Source organism: Arachis ipaensis, chromosome B10, assembly GCF_059453495.1.
Source record: "Arachis ipaensis isolate K30076 ecotype BB chromosome B10, ASM5945349v1, whole genome shotgun sequence".
In the NCBI taxonomy this organism is placed as follows: domain Eukaryota; kingdom Viridiplantae; phylum Streptophyta; class Magnoliopsida; order Fabales; family Fabaceae; genus Arachis; species Arachis ipaensis.
Window position 1 is genome coordinate 5,607,246 of NC_142435.1, and position 17,211 is coordinate 5,624,456.

Sequence of the window (17,211 nt, forward strand, 5' to 3'; positions counted from 1 at the left end):
CGGATGGAGTTGTGACGGCGACACGGATATCTGATTAAGGAGAGACATCTGGAAATCGGAGAACGGCAGGCGGACGCCGACCTGGTTGAACATGGCTTTATAAAACCAAATCCAATCGGCGACCCGGGGAGAACGGAAATTAATCTCGTACAAACTCTCGTTGGGCGCAGGGACGAAGGTCTCATAATTGGTCTCTTCATCTGTCCCCCCGCAGAGATACCCGGCTTGCCGGAACTCCGTCAACTCCTCCAGATCCATCTGGTTCGGCGAGTCCTTTATGTCTGAGGTCACCCAGGCGTAGGGGTCATAGTTTGCCGCGGAGGTGGAAGTCCGGGAGACGACGCGAGGCATACCTACAGTGGGGGTACCACTCCATTAGTCTATGAGGTCGGGAGCCCAGAAAAACCCAAAAAACTAATCAAGCATGGCCAAAGCTACACCTATCCCGAGAGCCACCTAAAAATCTACCCTGGAATGGTACCCCTCCCCTAACATGTCTACCTAGCATCAAAAGGCAATATAGCACTAATTTCAAGCAAGACAGCAAGAACAAACAAATACTAACAACAAGCACACAATAACAGAACAGAAAAAAGAGAAGTCCGAGGATTACCTGAATTTGTTTAGAAAGCTGGAAGGATGGGAGGAAGATGTTCGGGAAAACTGCAACAACACTCTAGAATTTCCAAGAGAAGAGGAGGGAGATAGCAAAGAAATGGAAGAAACAAGAACGTAAAAGGAGGAAAAAGAGGAAGGTAAACTATTTAAAACTGCCACCCAGGAAGAGCGAAAAACTGGGGGCAAAATAGTATTTGCACGCAGGGTCTTTGCAACCCATTATGAGCATTTAATGCTCAGCGCAAGGAACGAAGCGGCAAACGGTCGCTTCAGCAACCAAGAGACACGCGCGCAGCGGCATGTCACTTCCACGAGCGACCGACCTAACGAGGATGAACGAAGCGAGAAGCAACACGCCGCTGATAGCTCCCACGACTATCATTGGCGCGTGGGGGCACTGTTACGGCCTGGCCCAAACCCCTTACGGTTCGGCCGACCCGAGCACTACCCGACCCGGACCCGCGCCCCGCAACCAACCCGGACACGCGCCCCGGACAGCTCATGCACGGCTGTGGGATAACGTCCCTGAGAAAGTGGGCCTGTCCTCATTGGGCCCACCTCTGACAGTATATAAGGGGAAGGTTTACTCTTCCCCCAAGGTACGTAACATATCACATCACCCCTTTTCGCCTACACGTTACTGACAAGAGCGTCAGAGTGTCTTTGCAGGTGGCACCCCCTTTTTACACGAAGTACTCGGGACCTCGCACACCCTTGGCTGGTAGTTCACGACCTGACAAGCCCCTACCATCTTCGAGGATTTCAACCCGAACCGTTCAGTAACCGACCTACCGAACATAAAATTTCTTTAAAAATATGTGTTGAGTTATTACACTTTATATACTATGTACTCTTTATATACTCCCACTAAAAAAATTATAACAAATAAACTTATATCTACTATAGATAAATTGTGTGCAGTTGAACGACGCAAGATTTGATCGCTTGATGGATCAAGTAACTGGAGTATTCAATGTGCTACTAACAAGAGCAAGCTATTATTCCTCGCAATTATATAATTGATCAAACAAATGTTCACAAAAATGCACAAAGCATAAGCTCAAGCCATTCGCTGACTATCAAAAGGTAGCTATTGATCTACATCTTTTGGTTGCAATATCATTTTATGTTCGATGCAGATTGCTGTTGTTGTATTTACAAAGTCAAAAGAGCTCAAGATGCGGTGTGATAACGATTTAAAGAAACAGGAAAAAAAGTGCCACCTAATTCTCTGAAAAACATGATTAATACTTTCACATTTTACTCTTTCCTCTACTTTTATCTATCTATTTTATGTTCATCATTTCTCCCAACTTACAATCTTTTTTTGGCCTATTATGTTCTATTTTATTATGGCTGTGGCAGCTAACTATGTTCTTCCTAAAAGCATGGATATGCCGAATTCAGATGAGTATTTTGATTAGGTATTTTGGATATTTGGTAATGTAACAGCCTATACATATTTTTGGTGTTAAATGTAAATATTTTGACTAAAGCTTTATTTCATTTGAAGGTTAAGTTTGTAGAACTGAACTGAGATGAGTCTCAGATGTATTTAGATCAGACGAAGCAGGATCTCACATCTATATCAAACAGTAGTTCATCGCAATTACAGTGCAGTGATTCCTTTCATTCACTTGCTGGTTCTCCTTTGCAAAACCAAGAAAGTTTTACAGGTTTTTGTCAACATACTGTTATTTTTCTACCATGGGGTATGTTTTTAATACTTTTAATGATTGTAACACTTGAGTTAATCACGGACAAGGCATTCATTCTCAGATCTATCCATCCAACTACTGGATGTGGATGCCCAGTCAAGTTAGTTGGATCTATCTGTTTTATACACACTAAATTGTATTGTTATCCATCTTGTTTATTTGTTTTGAGGCAACAATGCTGATTTCTGTAGCTGGTATACATGCTCATAGGTTAACACAAATGTTCATGTGGTTGATCAGCATCATGGAAGTATGAATTCATCTTTCGAAGTATATCCGGGCAGTCAAATTCACCCCGTACCCCGAGCACCCTCTCCTTGTGGACGTTATCCCATTAACAGAAACGAAGCGAATGAAGCCTTCCCAATTTCAATTGCCTTGGTAAATGTTTCAAATTTTAATATATTGTGAAGCTTATAACAATAATGTATTTGGATACGATTTTCGATATAGAAATCCAAATACTGAAAAGAGAAAAATGGATTTTGATTTTCACTTGTTCATTTTTCTCATCTTTATATTTGATTTGTATCTAAATAAACATTTATACTTGGAAGTGTGCAAATAATATTCATCTTATTTATAATCCATTCCTAATAAGGTTGAAAAAACAAATAAATTATGAAATTGTTAAGGGATATGAAATTTGGTTCTAACTTTTGAGGTGGGCATAGGGCATATGAGTTGCAAAAGTAAGAAGGGATCCACACTATGGCTTTCCAAAGCAACAGGGAGCAATCCATGTGAGTAACTCTGAAAAGCAAAATTGCCTACGCAAGCTCCGTGTCTTTGAGCCTACAACACCACACCACACTACACCGGCACTTTATTTATTTATTGTCCACGGTATTCTCTAGTTCAACAGGTTAAGAACTAATTCGTTACAAATATAAATTTCATTTAAATGTCTGTTGCTAGCCAATGGGTTACTGTATGCGCAATGTAAAATTTAAATTTTTGACACTTGTTTAAACGGACAAATGAGCGGCCAATCTAAATTGTTACCGACACTTTATTTATTTAGTGAATTAGGCCTAACTCTATATGAGTTTCTAAAAGCCCAAGTCTACCAAAATCCATAATTATTCATCGAAGAATTCTAGCACCTCATCCAATTCATGTACGTACGTGGGTGTGATTTGATTAGAGAACAACGATATATTCAACCACCTTTGCATTTCCTTTATGATAAAGGTGGATAGATTCTCTTTTTTGGCTTTTTATGTTATGATTGAATTGTATTGTTTTTAATTCTGTAATTTTTATTATGAATGTTAAAGAACTAAATTAAAATAGATCTATTGATTTTTTACCGGGTAGAATTGAGTGAAGGGTGCGTGTGAGAGTCCCGAGCGAGCATGCATTTGCCTATAAGATGAAAATATAGGAGGGTAGTGACTAGTGAGTAACAAAGAAGATAGAAATTGGAAAGGAAGGAGATTATTAAACAGCTACACATAGATGCGACAATTGAGTTTGGACATAACCGAAAGTGAGAGTAGGAAGAATCCAGTGCACATGGGTAATACATATGACTAATGCCTTTTGAGTGGGTCACTTCCAAAGCCAGAGGTCACTATAATAATGTTCATGCAGGTAATATATACCAAACTTTGATGCTTATTGTAATGTTGCATATACATTTTCATGTATTATCATATTTGTTTGTGCTGCGTACAAGAGTAAGGAATAGTGGGGCTGTAAATGCAGGGAATGTTGGGGAACAAGTTGTTGTTGTTGTTGTTTACAAGACACACTAGCCAGCTGTTTAATTGGCTATTCGATTTGGAGTCATAGGTGGAATTAACTATGCATGCATGCATATTCAGTAACATCTTGTATCAACATAAATCTTATTCTTTTCTTTGCTATGTGCTTTCTATAATCGTAGGAGATCAATGTTGTCACTTGTTACTCAATGCTGTATTAGGGATCAATGTTGGTAAATCCTAATCAAAAGATTAGGCGCAAAGTTACAGCACCAACACCATCCAAGAAGAAAACCCAACATGACGCATAAGCCATAACAAGAAAAAACAAAACATAATGAAACCAAGCCACAATCATTATTACATACTAACCCAAAAACCCTAGAGCAACATGCCATAACCCATAAGTTTTCACTTATGACTTGAGTAGGGTTAATTACTAAAAATGTATATGAATTATCTTGACACCGACAAAAATGCTTCGAAATTTTACTATTAACAAAAATATTGTAAATAATTTAAAAATATGTAAAAATATCCAACTATAATAAAAAAATCTACTCCGTTAACGAAAAAACATGACATAACTAACAAGACATTTTATGTGACAAAGGTAACTGTGACCAGAGGCAGATTTAAGGGGGTCTAAGATAGCCATAGTCTCCCTCATTTAAAAAAAAATAGTATTATTAGTTTATTATTATATAATTAATATATATATATATATATATATATATATATATATATATATATATATTAATTATAGATTAAATATATTTTAGTATATTACACACTAAAAAAATTTTATATGTTAATAACTTAATATGTATAAATTATAATGTGTATTATAATATATTAGTAGCAATTAAAAAATAGGTTTAAAAAATAATAAAAGCTTATAAATATATAAATAATTAAAAATTTATTGAAAATATAGGTTTGGATTAATGTAAAAAATTAACAACTATAAAAAAAATTCTTATTTTGATTCTTTCTATAACAACAGTAACAACTGAATACACTTTTTAAATAAAAAAAATTTTTAAAACAAGATGGAAAATAAATTTTTAGCAAATTATATGATTGTATAGGTTGAAAAAGAGAATGTTTCAAAATTTATTTCAGATGGTAAATTGATAATTTTAATTATATAAAATATTACAAAATAAATTTAAAAATACCAATATCCTAAAGTATGTAGTTAAATGTTGATTTCTATATAATATAATTATTAATTTTAACCTACATACTATAAATTATATTTTGTTGACTTTTTGTTATATTATATTTTAATTTATTTTGTATTTAATTTGATCCCTCTTATAAAATTTTTGAATTTGCGACTGTGATATGGCTAAAGAAAAATATGAGTTGCTTTAAATCTAATTGAATCCAAACTAAAATAGATGTATATTTTTGTCACATTTTAAAATAATTTGAAAATATTTTTTTATGAATAACAATACATGTGATTACTTTTTATAAACGTTTGAAATGGGAGAAAAAATTCACGTTCAAATTAGACGAGTTTGATTAAGGGTAGCACTAATGTTAATGTCACTCCCAAATTACTATCGTCATTCTCATTTAACCATCTTTTTATTAATTTCCCAAAATACCCTCTCTTTTCCCTCAATTCCCCTTTGTATTCTGCTACTTAATTTTTCCTCAATGAGAAAGGCACGGTGTGAATGGGGAACCTAAAGCCTAAAGCAATGGGCTGGGATCTTTAGTGGAACTCAAATTCAATAAGACTATAAGAGGATTTTTTTTTGTGGGGGGGGGGGGGGGGGGGAATGATGTGGCATTATTTCTAGTTTGCTACCCATGAATCAAATATTCTACTTGGGATAATTTTTCCCCAAATCAACTCAAAAGTTATATGGTTTCGAACAACACAACTTAAATTTATGAAAATTAAAAATCAAATCATTATTTAAAATTTTTAGATAGCATCTGTTTTGAAGTAATGAAACTTAATATTATATTTGTTGGTGAGAGACTGATATTTAAATTTTTATTTTTATTTTCAAAATTTCAGTATTTCGATGTTTTCAAAAAGTAAGGATATAATAGACTGAAATTTTTGAAGATGAAGACCAAAACTTTAATAACATTTTATACATAAAATACCTCAATTTTAATTAAATAATTTTAATTTTATCTTTTATACAAATTAAATTAGAGTTTCATTCTTTATCTTCCACTCTATACTAAACATAATACTAAAACTTATTTCAATCTTTATCAGTCAGTATCTGTCAAACGTTACCTTAATGTTTTCGATGCATTTAAATTTTCAAAAGTTATTATTCCTTATCTTCTTAAAATCTTAATCATTAGTTAATCCCGAAACAATTTATGCAAAATGCGGTATGATACGATTGTATTATATTTTTTTGAAAAACAATAAATAGAATTTTTCTTGATGCAGTCCTTAGTCCATTAGTTTCTGAGAGCACATATTCCGAAAGCCTTGAACTTTAGGGATGGCATAGAGGGACCATAATTTAGCCAAATCATGGGGAATCATTTTCATATTATCGTATATATGATACATAGAAAAAGTGATAACTTTCCAATTCCATTTATGTAAAATTACCATACTGAACGATGCTTGACTTTGTTGCAATCAAACAATCGATAAAAGCATATAGTACAAAGAAAATAACGTTCAGAACTTTCCAAAAACAACCGCGCTAATAAATTAATCATGTGAATAAACTTTCCTAAACCCATCAACTAATGTTAAGACGTTAAAAGAAAAATAAAAAAAGAAGTTAGACATGAAAATGTGAATGACTGACCAAAAACGGCAAGTAGTTGAAATTTGTGATCACTAATTGAGAAACTTACCCTAAAAATTATTCATGTGTTTATAGGTAAAACGTAACATAATCACATTCTTCTATAGGTTACCAAGTACTAACCAAAAACAATGAACAAACTTAACGTCATTTGCTCCTCAAATCAATGTCTCGATTTGCTCCATAAAAGGGAAAGCAATTTAAGTAGATAGATTCCATGAATTAAAACCTAAAATCAGTACGGACCGACGGGGTTGATAGTTGATACATCATACATTGATTAAGATCATGGATTTGTAAAGTCTTAAAAAGCATAGCAACTTTTTAGGTTGAGATTTGTAGGTTTTCCGTGTAATATATACATTGTAAAGGACCACACCACCCTTCTTGACCTTTCCCCACTCTATTATTCTATGCCTTCTTTTCACGCCAAAAAACACTTATAAACCCCCCACAATAACCCATCTTCTACTGTGCCCCTTTTCAACTCAATTGAATTTGTAAACTTCTTTCTTTTTTTTTTTTCTCTTTTCTCATCATTCAAAGTTTCATCATCTGCTTTTCTCTGCTAATGGCTTGTCGGCAATGATGAAAGTGGATTACTTTTGGAATTGAAGTTAGTTTCAGCCATGGCTCTTGATAAAATTATTAACTTGTTATGCAATGAAACTGTTTCTTTTTTCTCTGTTTTCTCTTCTGATCCTCTGTTTCATTGCATTGTCATCTTCTACACCTTGATTTTGCTATATTTGCCTCATCAATATTGGAGAATAGTTTTCTCACCTGTTCTGATTCTCACCGGCGTTCTATTACTCTTCATTCTCCGTCTCGGTGTAATTCAGAGAAGTGAAGAATTTCAGAAGGAAAGGAACCATGTTGAAGAAGTTGAAGAACAAGAATCCATTGCCCAAGAAGAAAACAGGGGAAACAGAGAAGAGAAACAGGGGAAGGCAATTGAGCTTGTTGAAACGAATTCCAACGACCGGATCAAGAGAAATTCTGAAATTGAGTTCAAATCTGACGTGGGTTTCGAATCAAAGTCGTATTTTGAGGAGTCTTTCATGGAATGGAATGTGAAAGCACCGTTGGAGGTTATATATGAAGAGTATGAAGGTGAAGAAGCAGAGCATCATTCCAATGAAAAACAAGAAGACACGACTATCTTCAGGTACCCTTCTTTGTCGCGTTATTATCCTGAGTCTGACTCGGACAGCTCGTCGGAGAATGGTTTTCCGGCGACCGGGAATTGGGACTCGCCGGAGAATATGAGCTTCACTTGGGATGAAGAAGACAGAGAAGGACTAATTGAAATAGCTCTTGATGGTAGTGGTAAGAAGTGTGGGTTGGAGTTTCACTTTGAGGAAGAGAATTTGATCGAGATTGATATTTCTCCGACTCGGCAAAGAGAATTTTCCGATGAGGACAGGCACTTCTCCGGTGAGATTAGTTGCAACTAGTGTGATATTTCATTGAAGATTAACATAGTGTGAGTGGATATTATCATCATTAAAATGGTGTCATATATATATGCTTTGTATTGAGAGTGGAGTTGCCACTCCTTAACATAGTAGATTGATTATCTTGTGTTTTTTGTGAACGTGGTTCATCTTGTGTTTAAGGGAATATTTTAAACATACGAAGACTAATCATAATCACTAATGTTAAAAATTAATGTATCAAATAGTTAACACATGTCTATCTTGGTAAGATAAGATTTAGTGTCGTTGTATGAAACCATTTTGGTGCATTAAGCAATTTTAGATCCAAATCTAAATTTTGAAGTGGTAGTTTGGATCTAAATGAACTTTAATCACGTAGCGTGAAACTTGAATGGGTTACACTTGATTGATTCAAACATGACACGAAGTCCCACTCAACAAAGTGATTAGCACTTGCATGTTCCTCTAGACAGAAGAAAAGTTAAATGGACATGGTAGTGAAAGTGACAAGTGACAACACATACTAAGAGTAACAGAGCGTTATGGATGCTTGGTTAACCCACAAAAATGGGTTATTCTCCTTATTTCTCCATATTTTATTTTTCTCTATCTTTCCTTTTTTGTTTCTTACTCTCTCTTTTATTCACTTTTTTATTTAGATGTGGGAGGGAAAATAGTATAGAACGCAGATATGGAGTGTATAAGTGCTTACGCAACTGTGGTGTCAGGAGTAAAAGTCGGACGATCCGATTTTTGGGTACACAAATCAAACCCTCCCGTTTGTGTTTAAAAAATTAAAAAAATTTGGAGTACACAAATAAGACATTCACCAAAATTTAAATTTTCTCTTTCACACTAATCGGACGGATTATCCGATTAGTAAACTTAATTTTTTTTACAAAGAAATTAGATGGTCTAATTTCTTCATCCCTGTTTTAGAAAAAACTGTTCCCACATCCATATCTAACACCCACATTTTCCACATTAATACACAACACACACATACTTCTCATATCCAACAAAATGAGCCTCTTTTATTTTCTTTCTTTCTTTCTTCCTGTCACTGTCCCCAAAATGTGAGTCAAAGAAAGGTACGTCGCACCATGAAAAGATTACAAATTAAAATTTAGACTTAGCTAGCTTGTTAATGCATAATCATAATCAATATCATATCCCTTTTTTTTTCTTTTATCTTTTATTTAACGCGTCATGCACGTAGAATTATTTGATACATAGTTGGAGAGATACCTATTCTTTTCTTCAAGACATTGGAACGTGCGTGCGCAGAGCGTAGTTCACTCTCCCATATAAAGCAACCCCGGTAGCTTAATGTGTTAGATGGTTCCTCTTCCCAAGTTTCCATGTTAAAGCACAGTAGTCTTCAAATACTAATTTGGTCCCTTATAATATAAGTGGATAGATTTAGTTTAAAATTATGGATACTACAGTTTTCATTGTTCTAAAAATAAAAATAATGCATGAAAATGTATGAGAAGCCAGATATAATTTAGGGCTCCACTTGATTTAGATTGAATGAAAGTGAATTGTGATTATTATCATATAGGACAGATCAGAAAGAGACAATCAGCGGGGGTTCTTTTTATTTCAATTTCAACACACTATACATACCTTCATCAAAGTTTCAAAGCGAAATCATCATCACCAGTAGCCACCATTACTTGTAATAAGAACTAAGAACTGATCAATCCACTTTCATTAACAGTGTGTGTACGTTTGGAAAGGACAATTTTGACATGGACAAGGGACTACACATACACCTATATATGATCATCCTCCTCTTAAAAAGTAGTTCAATTTATTAATTTCATTTCATTTGCAGCCGTACGTATATATATAAAAGCTAAGTTAACCCGTTTGAAACTGTTTTTGGGGACAATTGTTATGTTAGCCACATAGCATAGGAAACATTTCAAGTGCACCGGGGAGTATCGGTGCACCAGTTATTTTAACCGTTGATTTTAATTAATATATATTATATATATTTTTTATAATTCAGATCAACGGTTAAAACAACTAGTGCACTTGAAATGTTTCCCATAGCATATATACCTTTAATTCCACATATCTCAATTATAGTAGTTATCTTGATGGAGACTCGCTCGCTCCTTTAGCCTGAGGTCTATAATTCTCTGTTGTCACATTTTCAAGATAACATACAGTTCGTAGCAGTGTAAACAAAGATATTTTTTCATACTATAATGATCATGCAGAAACTCTAATTGACGAAGACATATCATAGCTTGGAAAAGAACATGTGTAGTTTTAATTTTACTTTTCTGCATGAAGAACAAATGGAAGAAAACGTATATCACATATTGAATGAAAAACATATGGTTAGATATTTAAACCAAGCTCACCAAATTATCTTCCTTACATCATCATATACTAGATGATTTTTTATCAGTTAGATCATTAGTCTATAATAGCTGCCAAGAATATGACTGTAATCATTTTCAGCCTATAGATCATTTAGAGTGTTGTTGCGAAATTTCACTAGTCCAAATCAGCCTGGCCCAATATCTAATTCTTCAAAGCCCGAAGAGTTTTGGAATTTATGGATATTTTCCATTTCAAACTATGATTATGACCCGCGACCAAAAAATAAAACCAATTATGATTCTGACCCAAGAAAAAAAATGATTGATATTGTAAAATAATTTACATGGAAAAAACGAGCGAATTGTATATTGAGTACTTCCGAATTAGACTTTTCTTATATCACCTAATATATCTTATTTTCTATTCATGTTTGGGCTAATTTTTTTAGTTATAGAAATTCTGAATGTATTAGGCTTAATTATAGAAAAATGGTATATTTTTTATAGATATAGAAAAAAAAATTTTAATTGAAATTCACAAATCAGAGGTTCAATTTTGTTTTAGAAACAAAATTCAGGATTTGATTTGAGATAATAGAAAAATCTAAACCTCAGTTGTATGAATTAAAATTTTTTTTAAGAAATAAACAAATTGATGGGTCAAAAAGTCTGAGGGTTATATTTGTATTTTTTTTTTTTTAAAAATTATACTACATATTAAATCACATTATTGAAAAACACTACTTAAATCACAATGCTAAAAATAAAGCCTCATGTTTGTGCTGCAATTTGAAGCTATATATGTTATGATGTTATGTATGCATTTGGAAAAGGTTGGGCATGCTGGTGGAACAGCCTGTCTCTGCCTACCACCAGCTTCCTTCTAGAAATTATTATTGTCAACAATTTTTTTTTTTTTTGGGGGGAGATTTATTGTTCTCCCACATTTTAGTAGCATCTGCCGCCTCCACATTAAAAAAGCTTTTACTCATCATGTTTTGGGTCAAACACTGATGGTAAATGATGTTTCCCTAAACCCTAATCTCTATGTGTATTTTTTACTATTTCATTTAACTTGGTTTATTCTCCGCTATATTCTTAAATTTTTAATATAAATTTGAATTGAACACCAACACATCTGCTGAAAAAGAAAATGATAGATGTTCAGTCAAATGCGCTTTGCTGACTATAATGTGTATGAAACCAATATTTAATTTCCATCAAACTAGCTAACTTGCTTTAGAGTATTCAAATTATTCCTCTATAATTTATGGAAAAAAAAATTCCTTCATTCCCATCTTGTACAAACAAAATCACTTGCCAATCACATGCCAACTCACTAACTTAGGTGTAAAAGTGAAGACAACTATTAACCTAGAAATGGCTATTAACATGAACGTTGCAACCAAATATATAACCGATGACTGTATTATTTTAATTTTTTTTCCCATTTTCATGGTATTTTTGTCACTTATACCTTATTTTTATTTGAATATAATTACATATACTAGCTGGCACTTGGCACAATGTAAATGTTGGTAGGATGTTGAGAAACGAGTCAGCTCAATGAGGCGGCGCCCCTATATCTCGGGAACGAGGTTGCAGACCTGTCAATTTTGTGAACCACAAAAACTTAAAATAAAATTATTCTTCAATAAAAAATATATTTGTAATATTTTGTTTGCATATTATAATTGAAATAAAAAAAAAATTAAGAAAAATGACTCGTGTTAGCCCTAACGTGGGCGCCAAGTCAAAAAAGAGTAGCAAAAAACGGAATGGAGGAACCTTGACAGCGCCTTCGCCTGCAAACCCTATAACACACGCATTCCACCATTTCCCATTTTCTCGCGTTTACATCACAGACACACTCTCTCTCCCTCTCTCTCTACAACGACTTTCTCTCTCTTTGCCGTTTCTTCTTTTTCTCTCCCTCTCCGTCTTCTTTATCGGTAACTTTGCTATGACGAGTTTCGCTTTCTTCCAGCGTCTTTCTAAATCCTTCCAAGACCATCCCTCGCATCTTAAGCTCATACTCCTCTGCACCACCGTAACGTACGTATCATCATCAACCTTCTCTTCTATCTACATTTTCCTTTTTCTGTTCTCAGTTGCGCTACCACTTGCTTCATTATATCTTGTCACGTTAGATCCAATACTTATCTTTGAAAAACATTATAATTTTCAAGCTATATTCAGGATTTTTTTTCAAACACTTGATACATGTTTGCATCAAACCGTAGTCTGTTATAGGTGAACAATTCTTATAAATATGCAAGTAAAACTGAACGCATTACGTAGATGGTGAACTGTAGATCTAACGTATATGTGTATGTGTATGACGGAGATTAATGAATTGATGGAAATGCAGTGGTGGTGGCCTTTTGGCTTACAGTGATGCTGCTTCTTCTGAAGTGCCGGTTACCGAGAAGAAAAAGGTGGTGGTGCTGGGAACTGGTTGGGCGGGGACTAGCTTCTTGAAGAATCTAAACAATCCGCGATATGAGGTGCAGGTGGTTTCGCCGCGTAACTACTTTGCCTTCACTCCGCTGCTGCCTAGTGTAACGTGCGGAACCGTCGAAGCTCGAAGCATTGTTGAACCCGTTCGCAATATTGCTAAGAAGGTAAGAAATGCATCATATTGAATATTTCATTGGCATGAATTTATTATTTTAGTAATTAGTTAACCATTAATGTTTAAAAATATGAGATATAATATATGGTTGATTTTATAAATTAAAAGAATTATATTTTTAAAAAATTGAATTGATCACTAAATAATTATTAAAAAATAATAATTTTTGATAATTTTCTATCATTTCTCACATATAAATATAAATTTTGACTTATAATGTATATGTATTTTTAACTATTAAAATTAACTTCAACGAAAAAATAAAGTCATGGAAGTGCATTTTGACTTTTCATTTTCTGCGAGATAAATATTAAAAAACAAATAAGATGAAGATCGGCGCCTCGGCGGTCTCATTATTTCTTTAATTTCAAAATAATTATTTATTTGGACAAAATAATGTCACATGAGTTAATTACCTCAAGTTCAATTTAAATTTGGACAAAAAGTTGATAATGACAGAGAACTAGGTAAAAATAACAAATTTTCTGGCACATAAACAGATTTTAGTAATTTGTATGTTTACATTATCTTCACTGTTGTGACTTGTGAGCATAAAAAACCATGTAGTTCTCTTCATGCAGTAATTTGTTAATCTCAAATGAGCTGGCAAGAATGTAACATATCATAAAATGTTATCATTGTGAGATACAAATGGCGGTGCTAGTGAAGTAAATTTACACAACTTTTTCCCTGGACAATTGCTATAATTAGGATTTTTCTTCGTTTTCCTCTGAGCAGAAGGAAGTGGACGTTCTATTCAGTGAAGCAGAGTGTGTCAAGATTGATGCTGAAAACAGAAAAATATATTGTCGATCTAATATGAACAATAATTTGAATGGGAAAGAAGAATTTGTCGTGGACTATGACTATCTAATCATAGCCGTGGGAGCAAATGTCAACACATTTAATACTCCAGGAGTTGTGGAGAATTGCCATTTCTTGAAGGTAACTTCATACTTTATGTTCACCCTTATAGCATGAACCCCAGTGAGCAGAACTTAAGAAATATGCTTGTCTACATGCTTTTTTTATTTATTTATTTCTCATGGACATGCGTGTTATGCAGGAGGTTGAAGATGCTCAGAAGATTAGAAGAACTGTTATTGACTGCTTTGAGAGGGCAAATTTACCCAATTTAAGTGAAGAAGAGAAGAAGCGAATTCTTCATTTTGCTATTGTTGGAGGTGGCCCAACTGGGGTAGAGTTTGCCGCCTCACTTCATGACTTTGTCAATGAGGATATGATCAGATTGTATCCGGGAATTAAAGATTTGGTTAAAATTACTCTTCTGGAGGCAGGGGATCATATATTGAGCATGTAAGGATGTGAAACTCTAACAACACTTTTTTGCTCCTGTTATTATGATGTACTACAAACAATTCAAGAAAGTTGGTGGTGAATTAAATGCTGAAACAATTAACATTTGATTTGAATCTTATGTCATATTGTCTTCATCACTTGCTCTTTATGCAGGTTTGACAAAAGAATCACTGCTTTTGCTGAAGACAAGTTTCAAAGAGATGGAATCGATGTGAAAACAGGGTCCATGGTTGTGAAGGTAACTGATAAGGAGATTTCCACTAAAGAACTGAAAAATGGAGGAGAAATTAAGACAATTCCATATGGAATGGCTGTCTGGTCAACTGGCATTGGCACTCGTCCATTTATTAAAGATTTCATGGCACAAATTGGTCAGGTATGTCATTGAGAAATTTGACATTATATTTGTGCTGGTTCATGCTTCCATTTATGTTTATTTGATATTTAGTATCATTCGGCAGAGAACAATTTCATTGCATGAATTTATTATTGGTTGTTGACTCTTCTAAATAGGCTAGCAGGCGTGCTTTAGCTACTGATGAATGGTTGAGAGTTGAGGGTTGCAACAATGTGTATGCACTCGGTGATTGTGCTACCATCAACCAGCGGAAAGTCATGGTATACCAATACAATTTCTTCATCACATATTTAACCAGCTTGTTTCTTAGTGTTCACAGAAACACACACTTAAGCATGTGCATTCTTACCAATAATCTTGCATCAATAATGTAATGTGACGTGTAACTTCTATTTTTGCATTTTCTATGTTCTTTTTTTTTTATTCTAGACATATATATAATTTTGTTGATGCTGAGAGTTCATTTTCTTAATTCTGTCGCAAAAGTTCTCTCTCACATCTTTAAACAGAGTCATTTACTTTTTCTATTGTTAATTATGCCTTTTGAAGCTTACTGAGTTTCAGTATAGATAAGATGCATTAACTGACAATCTAGCGCTTAGTAGTTGACCCTTGACAGCTATTTCTTTCAATTGAATGTTGTGATTCTTCATTGTTAACTCTGAAATGGGTTTTGGGATTGTAGGAAGATATTGCTGCGATCTTTAAGAAGGCTGACAAAAACAATTCAGGAACACTAACGGTGAAAGAATTTCAAGAGGCCATGAATGACATTTGCGAAAGATACCCTCAGCTGGAGTTGTATCTCAAGAATAACCAAATGCGCGGCATCGCTGATCTGTTGAAGGAAGCCAAAGGAGACGTTAAGAAAGAATCAATTGAACTCAATATCGAGGAACTCAAAACAGCACTCTCCAAAGTGGATTCCCAGATGAAATTTCTTCCGGCTACAGCTCAGGTTGCATCTCAGCAAGGCACTTACCTAGCCAAGTGTTTCAACCGGATGGAAGAGTGTGAAAAGAATCCAGAGGGTCCTCTCAGGTTCAGGGGAGAAGGTCGCCATCGCTTCAAACCCTTTAGGTACAAGCATTTGGGTCAATTCGCTCCATTGGGAGGAGAACAGACAGCTGCTCAGCTTCCTGGGGATTGGGTTTCAATTGGCCACAGCAGTCAATGGCTATGGTATTCTGTCTATGCAAGGTATCGCGTTACATACAACGACACATGATGAATTTTGATACTTTCGTATTACCATGTTAGAATTCTTAAATTATTCTGTTTGATCCTTTGAACAGCAAGCAAGTAAGCTGGCGCACAAGGGCCTTGGTAGTTACAGACTGGACAAGACGGTTTATCTTTGGAAGAGACTCAAGTCGCATATAGGAGGAGGGAATTCAAAGCAATATTAAAATTCTTTTGATTCAGGAAAAATTCTTGTTTCAGTTTCACCGATTCTTTTGAATAAGAGAGTAGTACACTAGCAGACTCGCGGCAGGGTTGTTACAGTCAAGGATGAATTGCTTTTCATTTTTTTTTTTCATCTTAGTTGATATTAGAGTTGCAGCATTATTTGGTCATTTTCCCATTTTTCCAAACTGGTCGGGGAAAAATCATTGAAACTATTCATATGAATACTTCATTAAATATCAAGGGAAGAGTTATTGTTATCGTTAGGGAAAAAATGTTATCGTTAGAGTAATAGCAAAGAGCAAAGATTTCGAGGGAAAGCCTTAGAAATTGGGCTTTGGCACAATTTGTTGGTAATGAAAACTATCTTATACTAGTGATGTTAACAAACAGAAGATAAATAATGATTCCTCGAGTCAAACCCTTAGTCACTTTAACCGAAGTAAGAAAGAAAGAGAAGAAGAAAAATAACTTTAAAATTCTAAATACAAGGAAGTTGGTCATTAAAATCTGGTGAAAAGGCACGCGTGTAGGCCACCATGGCAGCACAAGTACAACTTAGGATCACACAAGTTATCATGAAGCACCAGCTTCGATAAACCTCCACCACTTCATTAAGTAGCGATTAAACCACTCCAATGAGAATTAAAGAGATATGTCAAAATTATAAATTAAAAAAAATCTTACAATAGATACTAAAAAATTAAGTTTTTAATGCATTTGTTAAACAAAATTAATTTTTTTTACTGACAATAATCTTATTATATTAGCTAAACCCGATTAATAGAGGTGTAAATTAACACTTGATACAAAATTAGTATTTGTGGCATGTGTATGTGTGGACGAATTCAGAACCCTCCT

The 17,211-nt window shown here is 34.4% G+C and overlaps 2 protein-coding genes and 1 long non-coding RNA gene across 3 annotated transcripts; all 3 read left to right on the top strand.

Annotated features, from left to right (window-relative positions):
* The first annotated feature begins 1,611 nt into the window (after positions 1-1,611).
* On the top strand, positions 1,612-3,365 carry LOC110267894 (uncharacterized). Its single transcript, XR_002355861.2, has 4 exons — positions 1,612-1,704; positions 1,984-2,042; positions 2,132-2,717; positions 3,011-3,365. It is a non-coding gene; the product is annotated as an uncharacterized LOC110267894 (long non-coding RNA).
* Positions 3,366-7,247: 3,882 nt separating this feature from the next.
* On the top strand, positions 7,248-8,520 carry LOC107621644 (uncharacterized). Its single transcript, XM_016323675.3, has one exon. It carries the CDS (start codon positions 7,482-7,484, stop codon positions 8,307-8,309), a length of 828 nt encoding a protein of 275 aa, XP_016179161.1. The 5' UTR covers positions 7,248-7,481; the 3' UTR covers positions 8,310-8,520.
* A 3,933-nt stretch (positions 8,521-12,453) lies between these two features.
* On the top strand, positions 12,454-16,520 carry LOC107624552 (external alternative NAD(P)H-ubiquinone oxidoreductase B2, mitochondrial-like). The gene is made up of 8 exons (XM_016327053.3): positions 12,454-12,685; positions 13,002-13,254; positions 14,004-14,210; positions 14,332-14,582; positions 14,739-14,961; positions 15,099-15,203; positions 15,629-16,143; positions 16,239-16,520. Exons 1-8 carry the CDS (start codon positions 12,594-12,596, stop codon positions 16,324-16,326), a joined length of 1,734 nt encoding a protein of 577 aa, XP_016182539.1. The 5' UTR covers positions 12,454-12,593; the 3' UTR covers positions 16,327-16,520.
* The last annotated feature ends 691 nt before the right edge of the window (positions 16,521-17,211 follow it).